At 45.9% G+C, this 27,217-nt stretch overlaps 1 protein-coding gene across 1 annotated transcript; it reads left to right on the forward strand.

Moving 5' to 3' along the window:
• Positions 1–173: 173 nt before the first annotated feature.
• Positions 174–27,060, forward strand: GNL2 (G protein nucleolar 2). The gene is made up of 16 exons (XM_022575271.3): positions 174–385; positions 2,080–2,164; positions 3,166–3,260; positions 5,382–5,521; positions 8,692–8,876; positions 12,796–12,862; positions 13,989–14,147; positions 15,355–15,468; positions 18,955–19,083; positions 19,803–19,907; positions 20,694–20,852; positions 21,061–21,174; positions 24,366–24,832; positions 25,194–25,276; positions 25,857–25,942; positions 26,842–27,060. The coding sequence occupies exons 1-16, from the start codon at positions 181–183 to the stop codon at positions 27,004–27,006; spliced, it is 2,358 nt and encodes a 785-aa protein (XP_022430979.3). The 5' UTR covers positions 174–180; the 3' UTR covers positions 27,007–27,060.
• The last annotated feature ends 157 nt before the right edge of the window (positions 27,061–27,217 follow it).

The raw sequence follows: 27,217 nt of genomic DNA on the forward strand, positions 1-27,217 counted from the left end.
TAGGCCGGGCGTCCAGGGTAACTGGGCGGTTGCTACGGAGGGCAGCTTGGTGGTTGCTAGGGAGAGAGAGGGGCGGGGCTCGACGCAGGGCAAAGTCTAAGAGGCCGGGGCGGGGGCGGAGTCTGGAGTGCGGCGGCGCGCGCCTCGCGTTCGCAGGAAGTCGCTCAGGGTAAGGAAGGGATGCGAGCGGAAGTGACGTACTCCCGCGCACGCGGTCCAGCGTGGGTCGGGCGGGTTGTTTCATCCCGGCTTGGGAAGTTACGAGATCTTTTACTCCACGTAGGCCGGACCCAACGCTCCGGTCCCCGTCCCGTCGGCAAGATGGTGAAGCCCAAGTACAAAGGACGGAGCACCATCAACCCCTCTAAAGCCAGCACAAATCCTGGTACGGGCGGCGGGGCTCGCGGAGGGTGGGGCTTGGAGGAAGCTTGGAGGGAGGGACACCGGGTGGCCTTGCTTGGAGTGACTTCAAGCAGAGTGGCCTTTGGGGATGAGAAGGGAGAAGGTGATTACTTGTTTCTAGGCCCTGAGGAGGGCTCAGTCTTGCACGCCTGGCAAGGCTAGATGGCAGGCACCAGCTCTAAAGCCGGGAAAGTGAACACTCAGGCCTGGCAGCCTTGGGGCATCTCCACCTGTGAGGTGCAGAGACTGGGAAGCTCTGAGTTGGAAGGGACACTTAAATTTGACCTCTTCTTGGGTCCCTGTGTGTGTCAGGTGTTGAAGCCCCTCCCCCAATACAGTACAGTCTTGTATGAGTCCAGCTCTCCAGCTCAAGGAATTACTAGAAGTACTATGAATTAGACAAAGTCAGACTAAAAGTGATGTAGCCTGACCCAGCTGGCCCTTTACACTTGGCCACACTTGCCTACCACCTTAGCTTTGACCATTTAGATGAGAAAGGGCTAGTAGATTTGGAATCATCCCATGATGATTTGGATTTCAAATCTTGGAATCATCGCATCCGGTAAAGTGCATAGAAAATGCTACAGATAAGTATGATTGTTTCAGTAAAGATGTTTTTGAAGATGTGTATGAGTTTTGTTGAGGTTCCACCACAGAATGAACAAGATAGCCTTTGGGGGAATCCCTTCCATTTGGGTTTAGTTAATAAAACATATTAAAATATGGCCTGAAGTTTTTGATTTTAATTCATGTTGAATGTTTTACCTGTACCGCTGATAAATTATTCAGTTTGTGTAGACTGGGATCTGACAGTGTTAGACCTGAAGAGGCCCTTAGAGATCATGATGTTATAGGTGAAGAGACTGAGCCAAAATAGGGGAAGTGTCTTGTCACAGCTGGCACACGTAGTGAGCAGTAGAGCCGCCAGTCCTGTGATTTCTGCCTGTTTTCTACTGCATGACTTCAAGACAGATGACTTAAAGGCATCCCCAAATGAGAAGCTAAGCCGGTATTACTATGCTAGTTTGTCCTTCTCTTTCTCTCTGAGATGTAAGGCAAGAATTACTACCTATTTTGCTGTTGATAAAACTAAGGTCAAACATTAGGAAATTAAGAAACTGGTACATTAGGAACACTTATGTGTCAGAATCGTAGTCTTCGTGATGCTTTGCCTGTAGCAGGCACTCAGTATTTGTTAAACTGAGACCCAGAGGTAGGTGTCTTAGTGGTTAAGAGCACAGATGGTGATCTGATGCTTTTGTTCAAATTCTGGCTCTTGTACAAAAAATCTTTGTACAAGATGCTTGCCCACTGAGCCTCAGTGTCTTAACCTGCAGAATGGGGATAATGCATCCCTCTTGGTAGGATTGTTGTATGTATTACATGAGACGATGCCTATAATGTGGATAGCACAGTGCCATAATTAGTGCTCAGAAATATTACCAACTATCATTTTCAAACACAGTCCTACGGAGGGTTCCAGATTAGGTCAACTTTGTCATACCATGTAGCTTCCAGGAATGATTTTGTTGGAGCAACACGTGGAGAAAGTGGAGATTTTGCAGTGAGGTGGCAGCTTGCCTGCTTTGAGTGAACTAGTTGGTGTGTTTGAAGCAATGGCTATACTTAGACTTGTTGGCTATCAAATAGTGTGCCTTCCACTTCTGTGTTTCCTAGATCGAGTTGAGGGAGCAGGAGGCCAAAACATGAGGGACCGGGCCACAATCCGACGCCTGAATATGTACAGGCAGAAGGAGCGCAGGTGAGCGTGGGCGCTGGTGTCCTCTCCCCTTCCCTTCCTGCCCTTGACTTATAGCCGACACCTGCTAAGCCTTTGGTATTCCCACCCCCACTTTCCCCAGGTAGGAGTAGTGTATTTTCAAATACCGTTTTATATGATAAACTGAATTTTGGGTTAAAGACATGTGCAGTAGGGGGTGAAATAGTGATTGTGTCACCGTACTGTACGACAGCCTTGTTCCTCACAGCCTCGGCCTACACAAATGGCATGTTAAATCTCAAGGTACATATCTGTCAGGTAGAAATCTGCTTTTCCTTAACAAAGCATGTAGGATGGTGTCATGAAAGCGGCCAGAAAACTTGTTTTTTCTGATGACAAACTTTAGATCACAACGTTGTGGCACTTGGAAACTCATCACAACTCAGATCTGCTGAGGCAGCCTCTACCACAGGGGCTTGCTGAGTGTGGCATTTTGCGACGTGGTCTTATTTTGTCTTATTCAATTTGTTTGGTAATTGGATTCTTCATCCGTTCTAAAAGATGTGTCTAAAACACAAATGTCAATGAACTTAATCTGCCTTAGTCACCTACTCTGCAGTTTGTTTTAGAATTTCGAGTTCCAGCATAAATCACCCTCTACTTAAAATTCATTTAAACCAGTCTTCAAGTAATTATCCAAAAAAGACTCAAGTATGCAGTTTTCTTTTTTAAAGTAAACAGTAAACAGATTTTTTTTTTTTTTTTTTTTGGTAAACAGATTTTTAAACATGGTCATTAGTTCTTATTCATCGAGCAGAAATCATTACATGCTCTGTTGCAAGAGGTTAAGTGGCTTTGGGGCAGTCTGTTTTGAATGTAGAAGTACTTTTTGTTTACCAAAATCTGTGTTTCATGATCACTTAAAACTGGAAGGAGAAAAAAAAAAAAAGAGGTCCTTTTGATGGAAAGCGTATTCTGTAAACCCAGCTTTGCTGTAGCCTTGCTTCTGTTGTCAACCCAAATCTGTTATTTCCTCAATTCAGGAACAGCCGTGGTAAAGTGATTAAGCCTCTGCAGTATCAGTCAACGGTGGCTTCTGGCACAGTGGCGAGAGTGGAGCCGAACATTAAGTGGTTTGGTGAGTGCGGTCCTTTGCTATTTTTACCCTAGAAAATGTGCGCTGTATGGAAAAGGGTAGAATGTTCAGGTATCTAAAAGGCAGGTATCTGGGGGCTTACCTGGTAACGCAGTGGCTAAGAATCCGCCTGCAAATGCAGGGGACACGGGTTCGATTCCTGGTCCGGGAAGATCCCACATGCCATGGAGCAACTAAGCCCGTGCGCCACAACTACTGAAGCCTATGCGCCTTAGAGCCTGTGCTCCGCAACAAGAGAAGCCACCACAATGAGAAGCTGGCACACTGTAGTGAAGAGTAGCCCCCGCTTACTGCAACTAGAGAAAGCCCGCGCACAGCAACAAAGACCCAATGCAGCCAAAAATAAATAAATAAATAAAAATAAGAGGCAGGTATCTGGGGTGAGGGGAACTGCCAAGGACAGTATGAGAAAGGGATGAGATAAGAAGTCCCCACCGTGGGAAAAATGCAGAGAAAAGTCATGGCGGTGGCTTCCATAAATGACTTCTTTTTGAAAAGAGCCCATCATTGTTCACTGTGAGTGAACCCCTTAGACAGATGAGATCATCCTTAATGACTAGCATTCATTAGAACGCTCCTCTCCTAATTTCCAGTCACCTGGAGAGGTGACTTTGAGAGGTGCCTTGCAGGCGTGTTTGTGCCTTTAGCCTAAAGTTCCTCTGAAACACTTTTTCTTAGTGGGGTTGTATTTGGACTGAGTGACAATGAAAGGACCTCTCGTTGGTCCTTCCCAGGAATGAATAGCGTATCTCCAGAGGCCTTGAGGAAGCAGGATTTCTTCCTTTGGAAACTCCACCTTCACCTCTGTTGGGGCTTTCAGCCTTTCCCTCAGCCACTGCCAGCTGTGTGGCACATCAGATGGTCAGACCGCATTCTTTGCCTGCTGTTTGACCTCTCTTCTGGGGGGCAGATGGCAACTACCTTTGCACATCTCATACGTCTCTTGGTGGGATTGGTACCCCCTAGGAAACTACAGCACAGAAGAGTGTCTGAGAGAACTCCTTCAAGAGGCCTTTAGCATGGTGGCAAGGTCCGGTGACACTAGATCCAGACCTCCTGGGTTTGAGGCCTAGTTCTGCCATATCTGGGACCATGGTCAGGTTCTTAAGTTTGCTCATCAATTTCTCCGTCCGTAAAATGAAGATAAAAACAGCACCTATTGTGTAGGACTGTTGTGGTAATTAAATGAATAAATACTCTTATGTAAAGTGCCTAGAATAGAGTCCAGCAAGTAGTACAATAGAAGCTTTAACTGCTGTCATTGTCACCATCCCCGCCAGCGTGGTCGTCTTCACCTTGAGTTTGGCATTTGTGCTGCAATGCGCTGTTTAGTGAATACGATCTCTCACTTCCAAGGTGTTCTCCGAGCAGTGTTATATAGTTTCATTTTGTTCCCTTGCAGGGCTTTGTTGATTAATTTAATAGTGCCTTCAAATCCTAATAACCCTAAAAACCAGAGCTGTGACTCTTAGGTGCTGTGCTTCGGGATTCTCTTGAGTATGCTAACTGATCAGCTGTGATTGGCTCCAAATTTCTTTGCCAGATCTAGCAGGAAGTAGGACATTTGTCAAATCTCAGTTCCATTCAGTGATGTTTATTTTTCAGTTTCATCCAGTCAGGAAATTGGACTTGGAGAACTATTGAAACCCTTTGTGTGTCTGGGTTGGTGGATTAGTTCTTAGTGTATGAGTGCAGGAGAGGCAGTTTTTTTGTTTTTTTCCTTCTTTTAAGTTTGAAAATGGCTACGTGGGATGGATGTGTCAGGTGTTTGGGTGAGTGAGGGCAATTTAAAATCTTACCTTTATAGCACAGGGAGATCAGCTCGGTGCTTTGTGACCACCTAGAGGGGTGGGATAGGGAGGGTGGGAGGGAGGGAGACGCAAGAGGGAAGAGAGATGGGAACATATGTATATGTGTAACTGATTCACTTTGTTATGAAGCAGAAGCTAACACACCATTGTAAAGCAATTATACTCCAATAAAGATGTTCAAAAAATAAAAAAAAATAAAATAAAATCTTACCTTTCACTGTGTCCCTGGGAAGATGGAGGCGGAAGTTGTAAGGAGCTATTTATTAAACAGCAACATTCTTTTGTAAAACAGGAAATACACGTGTGATTAAGCAGTCATCGCTACAGAAATTTCAAGAGGAAATGGACACGGTCTTGAAGGATCCATACAAAGTTGTCATGAAGCAAAGCAAGTTACCCATGTCTCTTCTCCATGATCGAATCCGGCCTCATGTAAGATGGAGGATGTCCCCGGCCACCCATGCACATCCCTCTCTACCATACTGTGCTCTTGTTTTTCCATAGAGAATAGTGCCTGCTTTCCGAGACTTCTCCTTTCACCTTTGTTAGGGGTCTCACCTTTAGCATGCACCGAATTCTGTCGGAGAAGTTCAGTGGCATAGTAGTGGACCAAAGCACAGGCTTGGGAGTCAGGCCTGAATTTTAATCTTTGCTCCGTCCCTTCCCGCAGCCTTAGTTAGGGTTCTCTGCGAGCTTTCACTTCCCTGACTGGTAAGTCAAGGTGACCCCCTCCTCGGGTGACTGGATGCAGATGAAACATCCAGTAAGGCTCTTGGCACATGGCGAGCACTTAGGCCACCGCTTACTTAGACCCAAATAGATCATGGCTATTATCAGTACTGTTTTTAAATGTTTTTGGTAAGCAAGCTTGTTTAAGTGGTAGTTCCATCAAACTTTGGGGAAACATAGAATTAGGATTGGCTTGGTAGGAGGGAGACCTTTGGTGTTGAGCACTTTCAGCTTCTTGAGAGTTCCTTAGAGAGTCTTTTCAGCTGAAGGAAAGGGTGCCAGTCAGATTGGTTGTTAATCGTTGAAGTTAGAAGTGCAGTAAAGACCGAATCTGGCTTGATTGGAATTAGTTTCACACAGAACCAAAGAAATGGCCTAATGCCTGCCTACACATTTTTACTTGCTTTGAATAGTAATTCCCAAAAATGTACATAAGTACAGCGCAGAGCTTCAGTTCCAGCATGAGGAGGGGAAGAAGACACTGACATGCATACATGGATTAAACACAGATTAAACAGTTCAAAGAAAAGCGTTTACTTGCAGAACAAAGTAAAACCCAAGGCCTGGTTATTGCCGCAGGTTTTGTCAATATGCTTTGTTCTATGACAGACTAGAAGAATGGCACCTATCAGTGGAGTGACTGTGTTCTTTCAGGGAAACTCACGAACGACAGACAAGTTGCTCATTTCCTTTGTTCTCTCTGTCCTCCCTAAAGCCATCTTTCAACAAACTATTGGCTCCTGTTTATGAGAAGAACAGAGAAGTTCTATTATGGATTTATTGCTTTGTTGCCCATGGCAGTCGTTCAGTGCTTCTAAAATTCAGTGCTTAAATGTCTGATGCATGGAGTGAAGGGCCCACAGCTGCAGGAGTTTGTGTTTTGGTGCAGACAGGCACTCAGTAACTGATGAGTTTTCTGCTCTGGCCTTGCAAAACCTTACCTGTTTTAATTTTAGTGCAATACCTACTACTCGTTATGAAATCTGATTCTGAGATTTGCTGCACAGTGGAGTCAAATCAGATATGCTTTTTTTTTTTTTTTTTTTTTTTGCGGTACACGTGCCTCTCACTGTTGTGGCCTCTCCCGTTGCGGAGCACAGGCTCCGGACGCGCAGGCTCAGCGGCCATGACTCACGGGCCCAGCCGCTCCGCGGCATGTGGAATCTTCCTGGACCGAGGCACAAACCCACGTCCCCTGCACCGCAGGCGGACTCTCAACCACTGCGCCACCAGGGAAGCCCCAGATATGCTTTTAACTTTTGCACATTCACCTGTATGTGCATTACAATTACTACGTTTCTGTAGCAGTACTACAGTGGAAATACTGTAACTTATATTGTCTCTGTATTTTAGTGTATAGACATATTACCACCTTGTACTTACTAAGGTACAGGTTTATAGACACAGGTCCAGGTATATTGTATGTAATAGGCTGAGAGATTTTCAAGGATAATTTTGATCATAATTTTCCCAGTGACATTAGAACCTAGTTCTCATGTAAAACGTGACTGTTCTGTTTGGGGATGTTCCCTTGTTGGAGCGTAGTGAGTAAAACTAAACTAAGAGATGGGTTAGAGACTCTGATACTAGCTTAAGGATCTTTAGGAGTTGGAGAGGTGTCTGTTAAGTTCAGAAGCCACTGGGTTGTTCTCTCTTCCGTGTTTCGTAGCTGGTGCTTACAGAGGAGCCTGTACTGGGGGGCAGAGGGTGTTTGTTTTTTTTGAGGATATTCTCTGCCGGCTGTTAACATACTGTTACGTGATAGATCCTAACTCAGAGTTTGACTTTCATCCTGTTTCAAAAATTCCTCTGACTGTAACTCCTTTACAGGCACATCAAGTTCTAGTTAGGATCAGGTTCCTTTTATCACATCTGAACTATTATTTTGGACTTTTGCTAGATGTTTTTCATCTGAAGACTTTGCATGTGCATTTAATAAAAACGTTACCTAAATTAGGAAAAATGTTATCTGAAACTAAAATGCATCTTACAAAACAAGCAATTCCTTTTAGCCATGAAAGAAATTAACTTCCAAGAAAAAGTTGGCATTTACAGTTTTTTTTTTTTATAAATTTATTTATTTTATTGTTATTTTTTTGGTTGGATTGGGTCTTCGTTGCTGTGCACGGGCTTTTCTCTGGTTGAGGTGAGCGGGGGCTACTCTTCGTTGTGGTGAGCAGGCTTCTCATTGTGGTGGCTTCTCTTGTTGCGGAGCACGGGCTCTAGGCGTGCGGGCTTCACTAGTTGTGGCTCGAGGGCTCTAGAGTGCAGGCTCAGTAGTTGTGGTGCACGGGCTTAGTTGCTCCGCAGCTTGTGGGATCTTCCCAGTCCAGGGCTTGAACCCGCGTCCCCTGCACTGGCAGGCGGATTCTTAACCACTGTGCCACCAGGGAAGCCCTACGGTTGGTTTAAAAAAAACCCCACAAATTTGAGCATGATCATCCTTGACAAAAATCTGAATTTGGCGAATTTTATGCACTTGTTTGAAAGCTAAAAAAAAAAAAAAGGTCAGAAAAAAGAAGTTAATTTTCAGCGTTGTAGCAGTAATTACATTTGACTAAAGTTTATGATAAATGAAATAAAGCAGAGTTTTTGGCAAGTCTTACACACAGCTATTCATATTTGCTTTGACTATTTGTATTTTGTATTTCTCCAGGAAAGCTTACAGAGCCTTCAGAAGAGGGGAACAAGTGCATTTGCTATTTAAATAAGGATTTCTGATTTGAAGTCAGGCTGCATCCATGTTGTGGATTTTGGTATGGGTTGAACTTTGCAAAAATGAAAGCAGAAATCCTTTCCCAGATAGGTTTTGAACTTTTTGCTTTTTCTCAGTGCTTTGCTTAGTGTTACCTGTAATTCTCCTTTCTCTTTAGAACTCAAAGGTGCACATCCTTGATACTGAAAGCTTTGAAACTACATTTGGCCCTAAAGCACAGAGGAAGCGACCAAATTTATTTGCAAGTGATATGCAGTCACTTATAGAAAATGCAGAAATGTCCACTGAAAGCTATGACCAGGGGAAGGATCGTGACTTGGTAGCTGAAGACACTGGTGTGAGGTACAGTTTTAAAGTTCATGCATATCTCCTCATTTGCTCTTCTGCAATGGACATCTTCTTTACAGTTATTTACCTGCAAGAAGCTCGGTGATTTATCTCATAGGTGGAGATCTTCCCTTAGACTAGAAAAATTAGTGAAACTGGTTGGGGCCAGACTAAAGATAATTTAAGGTGGCTTGTTTACTATTGGTCTCTTAATTCCCCCCCAAATAAAAATAAATAACACTTTCTTCATAATAATAACAGTATATTCTATCATAGACAAATTTTTAAAATATAGTTAAATTGGAAATACAACAAAAAGAAAATAAGCACTCATAATTCCACTACTTATGCTAAGCATTGTTAATATTTTGGTGAATATCAGGGTTTCCTCTGGACCACTGGGGGTGGGGGGAGTTCATTGATGGCCTTTGAGGTTTCTGTGACCCTCTGAAGATAATATGGAAAATTTATGTACACGCATAAAAGAAGTGGAGTTTTGTTCTTTATAGAGAAGGGGAGGAGAAGAAGGATCCATAACTTTCATCATACTTTCATAGGGGTTCATACCCAAAAGAAGGTCAAGGATCAGTTAAGGATATATATGTATATATATATGCATTATTCTAGATGTTTTTATTTATAAATATAATACTTTAAGACTGTATTTTAACTTGCTTTTATTTTAATATATTTTTCTAAATTATTAAGAATATATTTCCAGGGGCTTCCCTGGTGGTGCAGTGGTTGAGAGTCCTCCTGCCGATGCAGGGGACACGGGTTCGTGCCCCGGTCTGGGAAGATCCCACATGCCGTGGAGCCCCATGAGCCATGCCCGCTGAGCCTGTGCGTCCAGAGCCTGTGCTCTGAAACGGGAGGGGCCCCAACAGTGAGAGGCCCGCGTACCGCAAACAAACAAACGAAAAACAAAACAAAAAGAATACATTTCCATGTCAGTTCTTAGTCAACAGCGATATAATGTTTCATGTCAGAGTAGGTTTTTGTTGTGGCCAGTCCCATGGTTAGACATTTATGCTGTTCAAAGTTTTCCCCTATGGTAAACAACTCTAAGGTAAAACATCAATGTGACTAATTCTTTCTCATTCTTAATTGTTCCCCAAGGATAAATTCTTAGGGGAAATGACGTCGAAGAATATGCAGTTTTTTGATAGGCGGCTGCCTTATTACCCTCCAGAAAGGATTTACCAGTTTAGTTCTCCTAGTTCTCCCTCACGTGTTCCTGAGGTGCCCTAGCGGAGAGGTGCTGTCCCCTGCCTGCAGTGCCACTGCCTTGGTGCTGTCCTCGGTCCATCGCTAGCCCTGGGCCTCCTAGAGGTAAAGTCAAGGCGCTCGAGGCCAAGCAAAAAGAGGCAGCAAGTTAATTTATTCTTAGAGCTATTTGGACTTGTATGCTTCTGCTGATTTGAATTTTTTCCACCTCCAAAGGGTACAGTCGGCAGTGGGGGAGAAACAAAACTATTCTTGTTCCAGGGACATTGGGTAAATGTCTCTGAGGCTAGTAAATAAGCAGATTCTCAACCTTATCAAGAAAGTTTCACTCTACGTGAGAGCTGTGGAGTGTGGATTATGGTTCAGATTCCTTTTCATAATTCTCTGTGACAGACTGCCTAATTATAGGTGCTTTTTTTAAAAATTAAATTTATTGTGGTAAAATATACATAACAAAATTTACCATTTTAATCTTTTTAAAAAATTATTTTTGGCTGTGTTGGGTCTTCGTTGCTGCACGCAGGCTTTCTGTAGTTGCGGCAAGCGGGAGCTACTCTTCATTGCAGTGCGCAGGCTTCTCATTGCAGTGCCTTCTCTTGTTGCAGAGCACGGGCTCTAGGTGTGTGGGCTTCAGTAGTTGTGGCACATGGGCTCAGTAGTTGTGGCTTGCAGGCTCTAGAGCGCAGGCTCAGTCATTGTGGCTCACAGGCTTAGTTGCTCTGCGGCACGTGGGATCTTCCTGCACCAGGACCCGAACCCGTGTCCCCTGCATTGGCAAGTGGATTGTTAACCACTGCGCCACCAGGGAAGTCCCAGTTTAATCATTTTTAAGCATCCAATTTAGTGGCATTAAGTACATTCACATGGCTATGCAACCATCACCACTATCCACCTCTAGAATTTTTTCACATCATCCCAAACTGAAACTCTGTACCCATCCAGCACTAATTCTCCATTCCCCCCTCTCCTCAGCCCCTGGCAGCCACCATTCTGTTCTCTGTCTCTTATGAGTTTGACTTCTCTCTTGAATAGTACTTCACGTAAGTGCACTTGTACGGTATTTGTCCTTTTGTATCTGGCTTATTTCATTAGCATAATGTCTTCAAGGTCATCCATGTTGTATCGTGTATCAGTACTTTGTTTGTATTGCTGAACAGTATTCCATTATGTATACATGACATTTATTTTTATTCATTCATCTGTCAGTGGGCATTTGGATGTAGTCATTTTTTAAATTAAGTCAGTTTTTGGTCCGTCTACAACTAGTTGTTTTTTTTTTGTTTGTTTTGTTTTAGTTTTTATTGGAGTATAGTTGCTTTACAGTGTTGTATTAGTTTCTGCTGTACAACAAAGTGAATCAGTTATACATATACATATATCTACTCTTTTAGATTTCCATCCCATTTAGGTCACCACAGAGCATTGAGTAGAGTTCCCTGTGCTGTACAGTAGGTTCTCATTAGTTATCTTTTTTTTTTTTTTTTTTTTGCGGTACGCGGGCCTCTCACTGTTTTGGCCTCTCCCGCTGCGGAGCACAGGCTCCGGACGCGCAGGCTCAGTGACCATGGCTCATGGGCCCAGCCGCTCCGCGGCATGTGCGATCTTCCCGGACCGGGGCACGAACCCGCGTCCCCTGCATCGGCAGGCGGATTCTCAACCACTGCACCACCAGGGAAGCCCTAGTTATCTGTTTTATACATAGTAGTGTATATATGTCAATCGCAATCTCCCAATTCATCCTACCCCCCCTTCCCCCCTTGGTAACCATAAGTTTGTTTTCTACAGCTGTGACTCTATTTCTGCTTTGCAAATAAGTTCATCTGTACCATTTTTCTAGAATCCACATATAAATGATATTATACGATATTTGTCTTTCTCTTTCTGACTTAATTCTGTATGACAATCTCTGGGTCCATCCACATCTCTGCAGATGGCACTATTTCATTCCTTTTTATGGATGAGTAATATTCCATTCTATATGTGTACCACATCTTGTTTATCCGTTCCTCTGTCAGTGAATGTTTAGGTTGCTTCCACGTCCTGGCTATTGTAAATAGTGCTGCAGTGAACATCGGGGTGCACGCATCCTTTCGAATTATGGTTTTCTCTGGATATATGCCTAGGAGTGGGATTGCTGGGTCATATGGTAGCTCTATTTTTAGTTTTTTAAGGGACCCCCATACTGTTCTCCATAGTGGCTGTACCAATCTACATTCCCACCAACGGTGTAGGAGTCTTCTCTTTTCTCCACACCCTCTACAGCATTTATTGTTTATAGATTTTTTGATGATGGCCATTCTGACCGGAGTGAAGTGATACCGCATTGTAGGTTTGTTTTTTTGTTTTTTTGTTTTTTTTCCTTGCGGTACGTGGGCCTCTCACTGGTGTGGCCTCTCCCGTTGCGGAGCACAGGCTCCGGACGCGCAGGCTCAGCAGCCATGGCTCACGGGCCCAGCCGCTCCACGGCATGCGGGATCTTCCTGGACCCGGGCACGAACTCGTGTCCCCTGCATCGGCAGGCGGACTCTCAACCACTGCGCCACCAGGGAAGCCCCTCATTGTAGTTTTGATTTGCATTTCTCTAATAATTAGTGATGTTGATACTAGTTTTGATACCGCTTTCCCTTGGCACATGGTTTTTTCCCTAAAACATCCTTTTAATCTTTATAGTGCTTCATTTGCTCACTTTGGGTCTTTTCTTATTTAGAAATGAAGCCCAAGAAGAGATATATAAAAAGGGACAGTCTAAAAGAATATGGGGTGAACTCTACAAGGTAAGACTTTAAATTCTGTCTCACTGAGTGGTTCCTTTGGCTTTCATGATCTTATATGAGAAAACTGACTTGGATCTATTGAAGCTCTGTCAATAGAAATTCCACCTCCAGGATGGATATGTCTGTGCACGTACTACCATTGTTCTAGATAACTGCATTTTTTAATTACTCATATAATAGTAATAACCACATTGCATAGATTCACATATTCTCTGTTAATATTTCTTTGGATTACCTGCTAAAATGATATTCCTGTTGGGATTTATTATACATGGTTAGAGCTGCATGAGAAGTTTTGAGTTACTTAGTCCAGCCCTCTCATTTTACAGGTGAGAATTCAAGTCTAGAAAGCTTGAATACCTTCCCCAGCTTACCCAGGTAGTTAGTACAAGAGGCTTTGTGTCTCCTGAGTCCCGGTCTAGTTCTCTTCAGCTGGCTGAGTTTTAGGTCCACACTCAAGTAATATTCTCGGTAATGAAGACTTTCAAGCATAGTCATGTAATTAAATATAACATGATAGGAAACTAGTACCATGAAAGCAAACAAAATTTTTTAGTTTTTTTGTAAAATACTCAAAATCTATAATATGGAAGCTTAGAGGTCTAAGAAGTAAATGAGGGACTGCCCTGGTGGTGCAGTGGATAGGACTCTGCACTCCCAGTGCAGGGGGCCTGGGTTCGATCCCTGGTCAGGGAACTAGATCCCACATGCATGCAGCAATTAAGAGTTCGCATGCCACAACTAAGGAGCCTGCTGCAACTAAGGAGCCCTCGAACTGCAGATAAGACCCAGTGCAACCAAATAAATAAATAAATAAAATATTTTTTAAAAAAAGAAGTAAATGGTTCTGTTCACTAATAGATAGCAGTCGTGAAATAGACTGGTTTCATGCAAGCTAGTTCTATTTGGAATTCAACAAGTTTCAGATACTCACAGGATGAAAACAATTTTTTGAGTACTGATCCCTGGGCTTTGAGATTGGCTACCACCTGCTCTCCTCATAAGACTATTGAGAGGTTATCTCTATTGTTGCTTTATTTTTCCCAGGTTCCCTTAAATGTCTTCTCTCTTTCATTTTGCCCTTGTGCTCCTGTAGCAAGTCACTTTTGCCTCTTTGAATTTGCAGGTGATAGATTCATCAGATGTTGTAGTTCAAGTTCTTGATGCTAGAGATCCAATGGGTACCCGTTCCCCTCACATTGAGACTTACTTGAAAAAGGAGAAACCCTGGAAACACCTCATTTTTGTTCTTAACAAATGTGACCTTGTTCCAACCTGGGCAACGGTAAGTACAGTTGCTAATGCAGAACAGATGACCAAGGCCACACGGCTTCTGCAGGCTCTGAGTTACCCATGAATAAGTCAGTGTCGTGGTCTCTAGGAGTTGGGGCAGCAGTTAAGGTGTTGCACTATTGAGGGTGTAGTCATTCAAGTGTCCTCATCGAAAACAAAACTAAAATCAGCTTCATTGATGATGGGCCGTTACCTTTTTTTTTTTTTTAATTCATTTATTTCTGGCCGTGTTGGGTCTTTGTTGCTGCATGCAGGCTTTCTCTAGTTGTGGCGAACAGGGGCTACTCTTCGTTGCAGTGCGTAGGCTTCTCATCACGGTGGCTTCTCTTTCGCAGAGCACGGGCTCTAGGCGTGCGGGCTTCAGTAGTTGTGGCTCGCGGGCTCTAGAGCGCAGGCTCAGTAATTGTGGCACACGGGCTTAGTTGTTCTGTGGCATGTGGGATCTTCCCGGACCAGGGATCGAACCCATGTCCCCTGCATTGGCAGGCGGATTCTTAACCCACTGTACCACCAGGGAAGTCCTGGGCAGTTACCTTTGACCCTTGATGGTTGGCAGTGGGACAGCTGTAGTGCCCATAGGATGAATGGTGTGCGCCCTTCAGAAGAGGCGGCTGCCGAGGCCCCAGGTCTGTTTCACATTATGTTACATTAGTTGCATTTAGTAGCAATGAAGGCATTTTTGGAATATTGTTTTGTGTTTATAAGACAAAAGACAGGCTTCCCTGGTGGCGCAGTGGTTAAGAATCCGCCTGCCGATGCAGGGGACACAGGTTTGAGCCCTGGTCCGGGAAGATCCCACGTGCTGTGGAGCAGCTACGCCCGAGTGCCACAGCTACTGAGCCTGCATGCCACGACTACTGAAGCCCATGGGCCTAGAGCCCGTGCTCTGTGACAAGAGAAGCCACCGTGATGAGAAGCCTGCACACCGCAACGAAGAGTAGCCCCCGCTCACCACAACTAGAGGAAGCCCGCGCGCAGCAACGAAGACCCAACGCAGCCAAAAATAAATAAATTAAAAAAAAAAAAAGACAAAGCATCAACTGTCATACTTGAAAAAAATATTTCAAAGACTTACAGCTAACATCTTCCTTAGACAACTGTGTATTTGAAGTACCATCCTGTTATTCAAGCTCTGGTTCTTCCTATGTTGTAAATAAACAGCTCACAGTTTACCAGCTTCTTTTCTTTTCTCCCTTTAGAAACGATGGGTTGCCATCCTCTCCCAAGATTACCCGACACTTGCTTTCCACGCAAGTCTTACTAACTCCTTTGGCAAAGGAGCATTTATTCAGCTTCTGCGGCAGTTTGGAAAGGTATTGCGACCTGACCTGTCCCCCCTGGAGTTGGACAGCTGTGGGTTTGTGTGAGAATTTCTCTTCCCAGGGTGTGTCAGAGAGTTACCAGCCTCACCTTCCACATCTTCTCGGTAGTGAGGACAGTGTGTTCTGGAGATGTGAACACTCACAGAGCCTCAGGGATTCTGAAATACTCTGTAGCTCAGCCTGTACCCCCATCCCTGACAAACGTCGCTTCCCTTTCTGCCGTGTCCCTGGCACCGGATGGTCCACCCTCTGCTCGATGATGACGATGGGCCCCCTCCCCACAGTGTATCCCCACTCTGGGCTCCCGGGCTGTGCATTTCTCTTCCCTCTGCCTGGGAAGCACCCTGCCGAACCCCAGCCTCGGATCCCTGGTCAGATGCTAGTTCCTCAGGAAGGCCCTGAAAGCACGTGTTCTCGCAGCTTCGTGTTCTGTACCTGCAACTTTGTATTTGTGTGTTCATTTAATCTTACCTGGCTTCTAACAAAGGACACCTGTCCTCTGTCCCACCCTTCCCCACTTCCCAGAAGGAACTCGTCCAACTCATAGCTGTTACTTCTGGTGTTTTTTTCCATATTTTTTATATATGCTTATGAATCTGTTTCTTGATCTCACACCCCCCTCAGTTTTACGTATTTGTTAAGTTCCTACTATGGAAAATGAGGGTTAGGTTTCTTACCCCCGTCCTCCCTCTCCACTCCCTCTGTCCTTGTACGACATTTGGCTAAACTATTACTCATTTAGTGTTTAGGTTATTATGACTGAAGTGTCAGTCCTTGCTGATCCACAATGCTATGATTTTAATTCCTTTCTAATAGGACCTTCTGTTTTATCTGGTGTTAATTAGCTCCGTTTTATTTGTCACTGGCATATCACCAAATCCTCTGGTGGCGTGGGAACTTTCAGAGTGTCTGGCGCCTCCCTTCCAGGTGGACTGGCTGCTCCCCAGGCTGCTGCCGGGTCTTCCTGGGATTTCCTTTCCCCGTCCTCTGAATGGGGGATTCCCATGGCTGTTCCCTGTGTTGTCCTTGTTCATTGGATCCCTCTTCTTTCTTGGTTTACCCCTTCCTTTTGATGGAACCTGTTTTCCAAAAGCTTTCTGAAAAGGAGTGCTTAGGAGGAACATTTTTTGAGACCTTGCATTCTGTAAATTTCTTCATACTACCCTCACACCGTTTCTTAGAATGTTGAAGGCACCACATTGCATTGTTTTCTGGCTTCCGATGTTGCCATTGAGAAATCTGAGACCGTTTGGACTCCTAATCCTTTGTGGCTGAGATCTCTTTGAAAAAAGTTCCTGTTTTACAATGTCCCAATGATGTGCTCTAAGGTGGGTCTTTTATTGTTCAGTGAGCTAGGCATGGACGGGACTTTTAGTCCGTTATTTGTCCTGTACTGTTTTTTGGAAACCACCCCATGCCATATGCCCCCATTCATCTCTGTTCTTGTTCAGGAATTTGGTTTTATGTCCTGGTTTAATTCTTGAATTTCCATTCTTTTTTTTCTGGCCTCGCCTCGCGGCTTGTGGGATCTTAGTTCCCTTACCAGGGATGGAACCCATGCCCCCTGCAGTGGAAGCGCAGAGTCCTAACCAGTGGACCGCCAGGGAATTCCCAGTTCTTGAATTTTCTTATCTTTTCTTTGTTTCAGCACATTTATGACATTTTACCCCGTTTTCTGGGAAGTTTCCTTGACTTGATCATTTAGCTGTTCTATCGCAAACTTTTATTTTGCGTCTCACTTTTAATTTGTAATTTCTGAAAGCTCTTGTTTATGAATTGCCCTGCTCCCTTTTATAGCCTGTTCTTGTTTCACGGATGCACTGGCTTCTCTGTCTCTGAGAACAATGATAGTGGTATTTGGAAATTTTCCTCTACATTTTCGTACGTTGACACTGTTTCCTCCAAGTTGCTGTTTTTCTGTCTTTTCTACTAGAGTCACACTTCAGATGCCTGGTTATTCTTGGTTCTCCACTCATTTAAGAGTGAGCCACCAAAAAAAGGCTAGAGAGACTTTATGCAGGGAGTGGGCTTGTTGAATGAGAGATTTCACTGTGGGTGACTGGGCAGAAACCCAGTGTTTTGTTGGGGGACACTCTAGATGTCAGGGTCTGTAGGGTGGGTTTTTTGTTTGGGCTGCACTGCACGGCATGTGGGATCTTAGTTCCCCAACCAGGGATCGAGCCCGTGTACCCTGCAGTGGAAGCACGGTGTCCCAACCACTGGGCCACCAGGGAAGTCCCGTCTGTAGGTCTTTACTCCTGGGCCTGTGAGTTTCCCTAGAAAGGAGTCTTCCTGTCTCCAGCTTGGGCGTGTAGAGACCTGGCTGCCAGGGCTCTGGGAACTCAGTGGGAGTAGGAGGCTGGGGCTGTACTATTCAATATTTAGACTTTCAACTAATCACTCTGGGAACACTTGCTTTCAGTTACTGTTATCTCTAAATCTAGGGCCCCTTTCAGGTCTGAAAAGTAAAGATATTTTCAGACATGCAGGGTTTCAAAAGAGTCATTATCTCTCCTAAGGCTCTGGGGTAGAGAAGTTGGGCACCCATGCCAGGCGAGGGAGGGGAAGGAGAGGTGTGACTGTTTCTACAGATGGTCCACTGGTCAGTCTTCTGGATTTCAGTCCCACCCTTAGAGGGGTCTGTACTGCTGATTCCCAAGGTCTTTCGTGATTCATTGGCAGTATATTTGCTGCATTTTTAGTTTTTCTACCTTTGCAGCCATGTAGCTTTCATATTTTGTAGTGGGGCCAAGTTAGATACTACTTTTTAACTGCTAGTCTTCTGTTAATATCACACATTAGTTTGTTCTGTCTCATCTCCAGCGCATGCTTTGGTTTTATATGTTTGGCTCTATGGGTGTGTATGTGTTAATTCCCACGGCTGTGGTTCCAGTGGAGTTTGTGGAGGGAGCGAGGTGGGCAGGGATGTGCAGTCCACTGTCCCTAGTCAGAACTCCCCATCCGTTTGTAGACTCTTCCTGAGCTCTGTCTCTTTGAGACTTTCACCCAGTGATCTAGTTTTTGAAGCTGCCTTTCTTTTCTTTTGTTGTTTACTTTTAGCAGTGAAAATGCAAAATATGTTGTGCAGAGAAGAAGAGGGATGGGTCATGGGATTGCCGGTTGCTGCATCTGCTGAGGTTCTCTTCCCTGAAGACATTTTATCAGTGGATGGTGTTCTTCTAAATTGATGGCTAACAAGCTATTTCTTCCTTTGTTTCTCAACCTACGTACTTTTAACCTTAAAACATTCAAGAGTAATTTCACATGAGTGACCGAGGAGCTGACTCACTTCTGATTTATTAATGAGTATGTGTATGCAGCCCACTCAGACTATGCAGGTGGTGCGTGTCTGGGTTTTAAATCAAGTAGCAGTAGTTTTGTACTGTATTCTTTATGGTAGCAAAGTAACACGACCTGTTTGTCCCATGGGATGTTCACTCTGCATGTATGTGGTGTTTATTCTTTTTTTTTGAACAGTTGCACACTGACAAGAAACAGATCAGCGTGGGGTTCATTGGCTATCCAAATGTTGGCAAGAGCTCTGTCATAAACACACTGCGCTCCAAGAAAGTTTGCAATGTGGCCCCCATTGCAGGTGAAACAAAGGTATGTCTGGCTCAAGGGGGTCTCATTTGCTTTGACTTACTTTATTTCCATGGAGGGTGATAATTCAGGACGTGGAGACGTCTATCTGCTTCTCTTGGGTGAAGATCGCCATTGGGAGTTTAGTCTCCATATAATAGTTGGCAACGTCCTGGAGCTGTTTCTGCCCTTTTTGATAAGACTAAGAGTATTTGTGTGCCACTGCCTGACTCTGGCATGGTTCGGTATGTGCCGTTTGAGTCTGTTTTAAATTGTCACTCCAGCCTTTTGCTTTGATAAACAAAACTAACCCAAGAATATTTGGTGCCTGGGTTAAGAAAGAAAATTCAATTTTAGGGTAGATTCTGTTGGTTGGGGGTCCTACCCTGGAACACAGGGTATTTGGGGAGCACCATGGTTCTGCTGAAAGGAACAGGGGCCAAGCAGTATTAAGCTTCCAGGAGTACTTTTAAAAATCAGAAAAAGCTTTACTGGACATTATTGCACAATACTAGATGGAGATCCTGCCTCTGCATTATTTTTAGACCCTTAGCCGTTGGAAACTACGGTTTATGCCTCGTGGAAGTGCCTCATGCGCAGCCCAAAGAGAGGAGGGGCTTTGGAGCTTCATTACGCAGCAGGCTGCTCCTCTCTGACCGCTACCCCCCTCTCTAGTTTCTTGAGCATCAGGGGTTTGTGAAATCGCTTTCAGGGATTGACCTGGGGAAGTCTCTGCTTTTTAGGTCTGGCAGTATATTACCTTGATGCGCCGGATATTCCTTATCGACTGTCCCGGCGTGGTTTACCCCTCTGAGGACTCAGAGACGGACATTGTGCTGAAAGGAGTCGTGAGTATTTTGGTTCCGAGAGGCTCTTTGTTTGCCTTTTGGGGCCAGCGCTCTGTGGGGAACTCTGGATACCTTTGCTTTTTACTCATTCAGCAGACAGTTTGGGGTCAGCCTGTCTGACCAAACTTGAGGAACATGACACTGAACAGGGCAGTCTCTCCATTCCACTTAAGCCTGTTTGAGGAGTTAGTGGAACCGTGGGCATATCTGGTCAATGTCATCCCACAAAAGAGTTTGTCGTTTACACACGGGCTCCAAAGGGAAGCAGGGCCTGTTTATGTTTAGAGATAATTCATCTTCATGGGTTTATGGGTTGAGTCATTTTGGAACTTGGTCATTTCCTCACTTGTTTCTGAAGACGACGGAGAGCTTTAAATGGTTCCACTTAACCTTAACCAGTGCTTCTGGCTGTGCATCCTGTACGGTTCCTCCCCTTCTTTCTTAAACTGTTCCCTTCTCTTTGTGTCCTGGGATGGGTGGACTTTTAACCATTTCTGCAAGTCAGTAGCACAAAGGGTTGCAGTTTAAACTACTTGCGGAAGTCACACTGTCAGTTTCTGGTGAGCCGAAGTTAGAGCTGAGTTCTGGGCTCCGCGGCTGCGGTCGGCTGTCCATGGCGCTCCTTTCAGCCAACTGCATCTCGCCACCTCCAGGCCAAGCTCGTGCCAGGCCCCGCTTGCTTGGAGGCATTGAAATCTGTTTTCAGATACGGTTACAGAGAGCACTGGGAACTTCACTCCTCCCGTAATCAAGTTTGTAAGCAAGAGCTTTCCTGTGAACATTTAGGTTCAAGTTGAAAAAATTAAGACTCCTGAAGACCACATTGGTGCTGTACTTGAACGAGCAAAGCCAGAATATATCAGCAAGACATACAAAATTGATTCTTGGGAGAACGCTGAGGACTTTCTTGAGAAGCTAGCTTTCCGGACAGGGAAGTTATTGAAGGTAAGCCAGGATTTGTGAGAATTCAGACTGGGACGTGCTGCAGGTGTGTGCGTGTGTGGTGTGGACCTTTTATATATGCATGTGTGAGCAGTATGAAGTGCGAAACTTGGCAGGTAGATGGTGCCAACTGGGACCGCCGCCGTGCTTCCAAACCAGGAGGTGGTTTTCTTGTTTGAATTTAATTGGGCCTCTTCCTGCGACATTTCAGGGTGGAGAGCCTGACCTGCGGACTGTGGGGAAGATGGTCCTCAATGACTGGCAGAGGGGCCGGATTCCTTTCTTTGTCAAGCCGCCCAATGCAGAGCCCCCTGTAGCCCCCCAGGTAAGAGAAGGGTGGACCCCTGTCTCGGGAAGCATGGTTACTGACCTGGGTGTGGTGTGTCTTTGGACCACCGCCTTCTCCCTTTAGGGTAGAACTTTCAACTGCAGTGTCTCCCATCCCAGGGTGCCACTGCTGTGACCTGGTGGGGTGGTGACCAGGAAGTAGATGTATGATAGAAGCGTGAGTGTAAATGCCAGTTTTCAGGGCCTTGAGAAAGGAGGGCTCATTAAATGTGAGTGCTCCTGTGGTTTTCGTGTCTTTTCTTCTGCTTGAAGAACAGGCATTTCCAAGCTGCTTTTGTTTCATGGACATTATGCCCAACCATGTGCCAGGAACTGGGAGCATAGGAATAATGAACATGGTCCTTGCCCTCAAGAAGCTCGTGGTCAGGTGGGAAAGGAGAGTGGTACAGTGGATGCTCAGGGAAAGTCTTAGGTTTGGGGCCTCTGGGCTAGATTGAAAAGTTTCCCTACGGTTCCGTGTCCTTCCCCCGGCAGCGGACTGTTCAGGGCTCCAACTTTGGCACTTTGCCTGTCTATTTCTGGGGTCTTTGTCGGAGCTCAGCCAAGTCTCTTGAAGAAGTGGCTTTAAGTTCTGCTTCCATGCTAGTCTTTTGGGTCCATATTTCTCTGGTTTTCTCTCACCGGGCTCCATTCCCAGAGTTTCCATTGTCAGCTGTAAATTTCCAGTTTGAATATTTTCTCCAGCATTTCAAAATCAACATATCTGAAACTGATGTTACTCAACCTTTTCCCTTCTCCCCACTAAAACCGCCAAACAACCAGTACTGCGGGACGAGGCCCTGCCCTCCTGCACGTATACATGCACACGTACACACGCACGCATACACGTGCCAGTGGAGGAGTATTTGGTGTTTTCTGATACCAAATAGCTTTCATTTTTCCATACCTGTTATGCAAGCCTCTGACACCAACTGGGTGTCCAGTAACTTCCAGAGTTAGTGCGGACCCCACAGGTTAAGGGCTGAGTCCCACAAGACTACCCCAACTTCAGATGCCAGCTGCAGGTGGTGTTCTCAGGCTACCCACACTTCTGCCCAGCTGACTACAAATTCAGAGGTTCCCAGGTTTGATAATTCGCTGAAAAGACTCACAGAACTCAGGAAAGTGGTTTGCTTATGACTACCGGTTTATTACAAAAGATACAAGTCAGGAACAGCCAAATGGAAGAGATGCATAGGGCAAAGTATGGGGTAGAGGGTGGTGTGGAGTTTCCATGCCCTCTCCAGGCAGGCCACCCTCCCAGCACGTCAATGTGTTCACCAACCGAGAAGCTCCCCAGAGCCCGTCCGTCCTTAAGGGTTTGTATGCAAGGTGTGTAAGTTCAGCCTTCATTATGTGGGCACGGTTGACTAGATCATCAGCCACTGGTGATTGAACTCAATCTCCAGCCCTCTCAGCAATTGCTTGGGCTCTCCGGTGACCAGCCCCCAGTCCGAAGCTAGGTCCCACCACAGTCATCTCATTAGCATAACTTTGGGGGAGAGGGGCTTATTACAACTAACAAAAGCAAGATACCCCTGTCTTGACCCGGGAGATTCCAAGGGTTTTAGGAGCTCTTGTGCCAGGAACTGGGGTTCAAGGACCAAATGCACACTTTTATCGTCCTGCAGGGAGTCACGTAGTAAACAGATAACGGATGTAACGTACTGATTGCTGTGAGGAAGGCTAAAGCAGGGTTAGGGGTTTGTGGGAGACAGAGCAGTGCCTCGTACGTGGGGTGGTCAGGGACGGCCTCTGAGGAAGTGGCCTTTGAGGGGGGGCCCTAGTGATGGGAGGCAGGAGCTCCACAGGTGTCACGAGAGGCGAGCGTTGCAGGCATGGGGAGCAGCACGCGAGGCGGAGCGAGCCTGGTGTGTCGTGGCTCTGGGAGGACGTCGCGGGCGGGCCACGTGGCCGTGGCCTCTGACCCAAAGAGGCCGCCCCTGCTCCCGTGTGGCCCTGCGTGGGAACGGTGGGCTTTCTCTAACTCTTCCTCCACGTCTAGTCGTTAACTTGAGATGGTCAGTGTCCGTCGTCCCCCGCCCCTGCTCCGTGACTCTCCTCCTTTCCTCTTTTTGGTGGTGGCAGCAACCCCCTTGAGAATCCGAAGGCTGAAATCCACCTTACCAGAAAAATGCACGGAAACGTACATACGAATTTGTGTACAGTTTCCTGAACTTCATGGATTCCTGATGCAGTTAGTGCTTCGCGCAGCCACCTTCGCCTTTGGAAAATCCCTTGAGTTCTGCGAGCCTCAGTTGTGAGTGCACAATTGCCTCAGCTGCGTGAGGGCTCGCGCCGCCAGCCCACGCTCCCTCCGCCCCTTCCCCGAAACAGGCCGCCTCCGGGCTCATTCTGAGCTCCTAGGAGGTTCCCTCCTCTTTCCTCACACCTTCCTTCCTTTGAGGTGCCTCCTCAGTGCCTCTCCTCTGCCCTCACACTTTCTAAACTAGTGCTGCGATCGCCCTCAGCATTCAGCTGGGCCTTCATTCTTCTGTTATAGTGTGTGCTCATTTGGAATTACCCTTTTTCTTCTTTTTTTTTTTTGGCCATGCTGTGTGTGGGATCTTAGTTCTATGACCAGGGATTGAACCCGTGCCGCCTGCATTGGGAGCACGGAGTCTTAACCACTGGACGGCCAGGGAAGTCCCAAGGTGTGTGCTCATTTGGGATGTGCTTTCTCAGCAACCCCCATTCCTTGCAGTCCCCAGGAACAGTGTAGGGAACCTCCCCTGTCTACAGTGTAAAGTTGACTGGTTTTGATGGCTAAATACTCAGGGTTGGCGCATCCTTTGGGACCGTAGCTGTATTCCTCTGATCCTTCCATGCTGGGTTCAGGGTTTAATGCACATTGACTTAAAATAGATTAACAGTATGACTCAGATGTGCATGCTTTCGATACTTGCCCTTAGTCCTGAGAAGAGGACTGCCTCATTTGAGAGCAAGGTATGGAAGTTCAGAAATTCAGCAGGGAACTCTGCTCAATATTCTGTAATAACCTAAATGAGGAAATAACTGAAAAAGAATAGATACATGTGTATGTGTAACTGACCCACTGTGCTGTACACCTGAAACTAACACAACATTGTTAACTATACTCCAATATAAGATAAAATTTAAAAAAGGGACTCAATTTTCATTTTCTGATTCCATTTCTCTCCCCACCCCACCCCTTTTTGGCCTGACTAGCTTCCATCCTCCTCATCTTTGGAAGTGGCCACAGAAACAGCCCAGAACAGCCCAGAAGAGGACGTCACAGACACTGTAGGTGAGGAGTCGGAATCCATCACCGAGAAGGAAAAAGAGGAGCCCGGCCATGGTGGCGCCGATGCAGAAATGCAGCTGATCGTGGCGCGGGTCCGGCAGAACTTCGGCAAAATCAACGTGGTGCCTCAGTTTTCTGGGGATGACCTTGTTCCTCTGGAGATGTCTGATATTGATGAAGAGCTGGAGAGCCTTTCCGCGGAGAGGGAGGAGGAGGAGGAGGAGGAGGAACAGGAACACCAAGGAGACGAAGAGGAAGAGTCTTACGCAAAGTCCCAGGAAGAACACACGGGAAGCAACACCAAGGCCGTTATTCAAGCCCTGGATGAGAAGATTGCTAAGTACCAGAGGTTTTTAAACAAAGCCAAAGCTAAGAAGTTTTCAGCAGTCAGGTAGCGTCCTCATCTCCTCACGAATTGCAGTTTGCTCATTCCTTTCCCAGAAACTTGCCACGAGGATTGGAGCCAGTGTGTTTGTAGGGCAGGGGAGGGTATTGCCGTTTTTTAGAAGTGATCTGTACGTTTTTCAAATTCAGCTGCCTGAAGTATGAGAAGCTTAGTATTGATAGTTCTGTCTTTTACAAATGCCCAGGGGCCGCCAAAACAATGTTGCTTCTACCGATGGTGTTAACCACGTGAAGGGGCAGCGGGGTTTCGTTAATCTGCGAGCTTGTCATGGTCCCTGCGTCAGCGCCTGTGTGGGCAGCGGGGGGGAATGTTGGACGGCTTCATTGCTCTACTCTTCCCCTTACAGAATATCCAAGGGACTGAGTAAAGTGGTTTTTGCAAAATCCGAAGAACAGAGAAGAACAGCTGAAGAAGACGTAGAAGATACGGGTACAGTTAAATTATTAAAATCATGTAGATGTGATTTGCATCTTTAGCACGTTGGGGAATCTAAGTTTAATCTCCAAAGTATCTCTTGTACTGTCATCCACACAGATATTTATCATATCTGGCAGGTAACCCTGGTTCCACTTACTATTTATCACACAAATTGGCTTTTCTTCTTTTTATTCTGCACATGTCTTGGGGTTAAATGGGTGATTTGGGAGAATTCCTCTCAAAAGAGTACATTATGACCATTGTAATCTAAGGGTGGGTCCAAAGACAAATTTTTTTCTGGGGGTAGGATGGTTCATGTATTTATTCTTTATGTGGTTGGACTACTAGCTCCTACATTGAGTGTGTTTTCAAGACAAACGCAAACCCCGCCAAGGCCACTCAGCGCCCCCAGGTCTGGCAGCCTCCAGCCTCGTCCTGCTTTGCTCTGCTCTGCTCACCACACTCCCTTCACACCGGCCTCTGCCTTCCTTCTCCAGCACAACAAGCTCATTCCCACCTTAGGATTCAGACACACTTTGAATTTAAAAATCCCTGTTTCTTTCCTCTGCGTGTACTTGTGTTTCGTTTCCAGCACCTACCAGAAAGGGAAAGAAGAGGAAGGCACAGAGGGAGGAGGAGCAGTCGAACAAAGCTCGCAGGACGCTTACATCTAAGGAAGTACGTGCTTTGGTCTGAAACGTCCCCCAGGTGTAGAGAGGGGAAGTCCATTTCTTAAGACTCACTCTTGCAGAAACTAATGGTCTAGAGTTGAAATCAAGAAACCCCAGTCCTGGGGCTTTCCTGGTGGCGCAGTGGTTGAGAGTCCGCCTGCCGATGCAGGGGACACGGGTTCGTGCCCCGGTCCGGGAAGATCCCACATGCTGCGGAGCGGCTGGGCGCGTGAGCCATGGCCGCTGAGCCCGCGCGTCCGGAGCCTGTGCTCCGCAGCTGGAGAGGCCACAGCAGTGAGAGGCCCGCATGCCGCTAAAAAAAAGAAACCCCAGTCCTAAGTGACCTAGTTGAGGTCAGTGAAACAGGATCAAGGAGTGGGCTGCTGCATGAAGGTCCTTGAGTTTATGTCTTGTTTTACGAATTCCTGATCACTATCCCCAAACACGTGGACCACTGTTTGGAAGAGTCCGCTGGGTTTATGTGGCCTCAGGGAAACGACACGTGAGGAGCAGAGCTGTGTAGGCAGACAGATCACCGCCTTCTGTGAAGTTCAGCTCTGTAACTGGGCCCTCCAGAGCTGGAGGGGGCCCTCTTCGGAGGTGGAGAGCATGTTATCAGAGCGATCAGCCTTAGACCAGAGGACCACTTGTCAGGAGCTCAGGAGAAAAGATTCAGGCGCTGGATGAGGGTTGGACCAAATGACAGTCTAACTTGGAGTGGTCACAAGTCACAATGGAAGTGCAGACTTGGGTCTGTGAGGTGAACTCTCCCTTGTTGGCGCTGCTTCCGGTAGTTGTGGGAGCAGCGTGGAAATAGAACACAGAGAAACAGAGGGGCCTGTTTTATGACTTTCAGTGTTTGATTGGTTTTTTTCCCTCTTTGTGTGTGTGCGCCATTTTTTACAGCGGAGGCGAGAAGCACGGCAGCAACGATCCAGAAAAGTCGGTGTACGCTACTATGAAACACACAACGTGAAAAATAGGAACAGGAACAAAAAGAAGACCAGTGACTCAGGAACAAAAAGAAGACCAGTGACTCAGAGGGGCAGAAACACAGACACAAGAAATTGAAACATAAGCAGTAACATTTTAAAAGTTGTTTATTAAATTCTACAAAAATATGCAGTTAGAAACTCTGTTCGTTTTCTTCATGCCCAGTTGGCATTTCGAAGGCCATGGGTGCATCTGTTCTGAGATTTGACAGTTGAAACCATTTACCAGTGCTAGTGAAAATAAAGATAAGCCCCTCACCCCCAAGGATCTCAGCGATGGGGTCCACTGG

The sequence above is a fragment of the Delphinapterus leucas genome, chromosome 1, assembly GCF_059928025.1.
Source record: "Delphinapterus leucas isolate spDelLeu-1000000601 "Yukka" chromosome 1, BTC_Dleu_Yukka2, whole genome shotgun sequence".
Taxonomy (NCBI): Eukaryota; Metazoa; Chordata; class Mammalia; order Artiodactyla; family Monodontidae; genus Delphinapterus; species Delphinapterus leucas.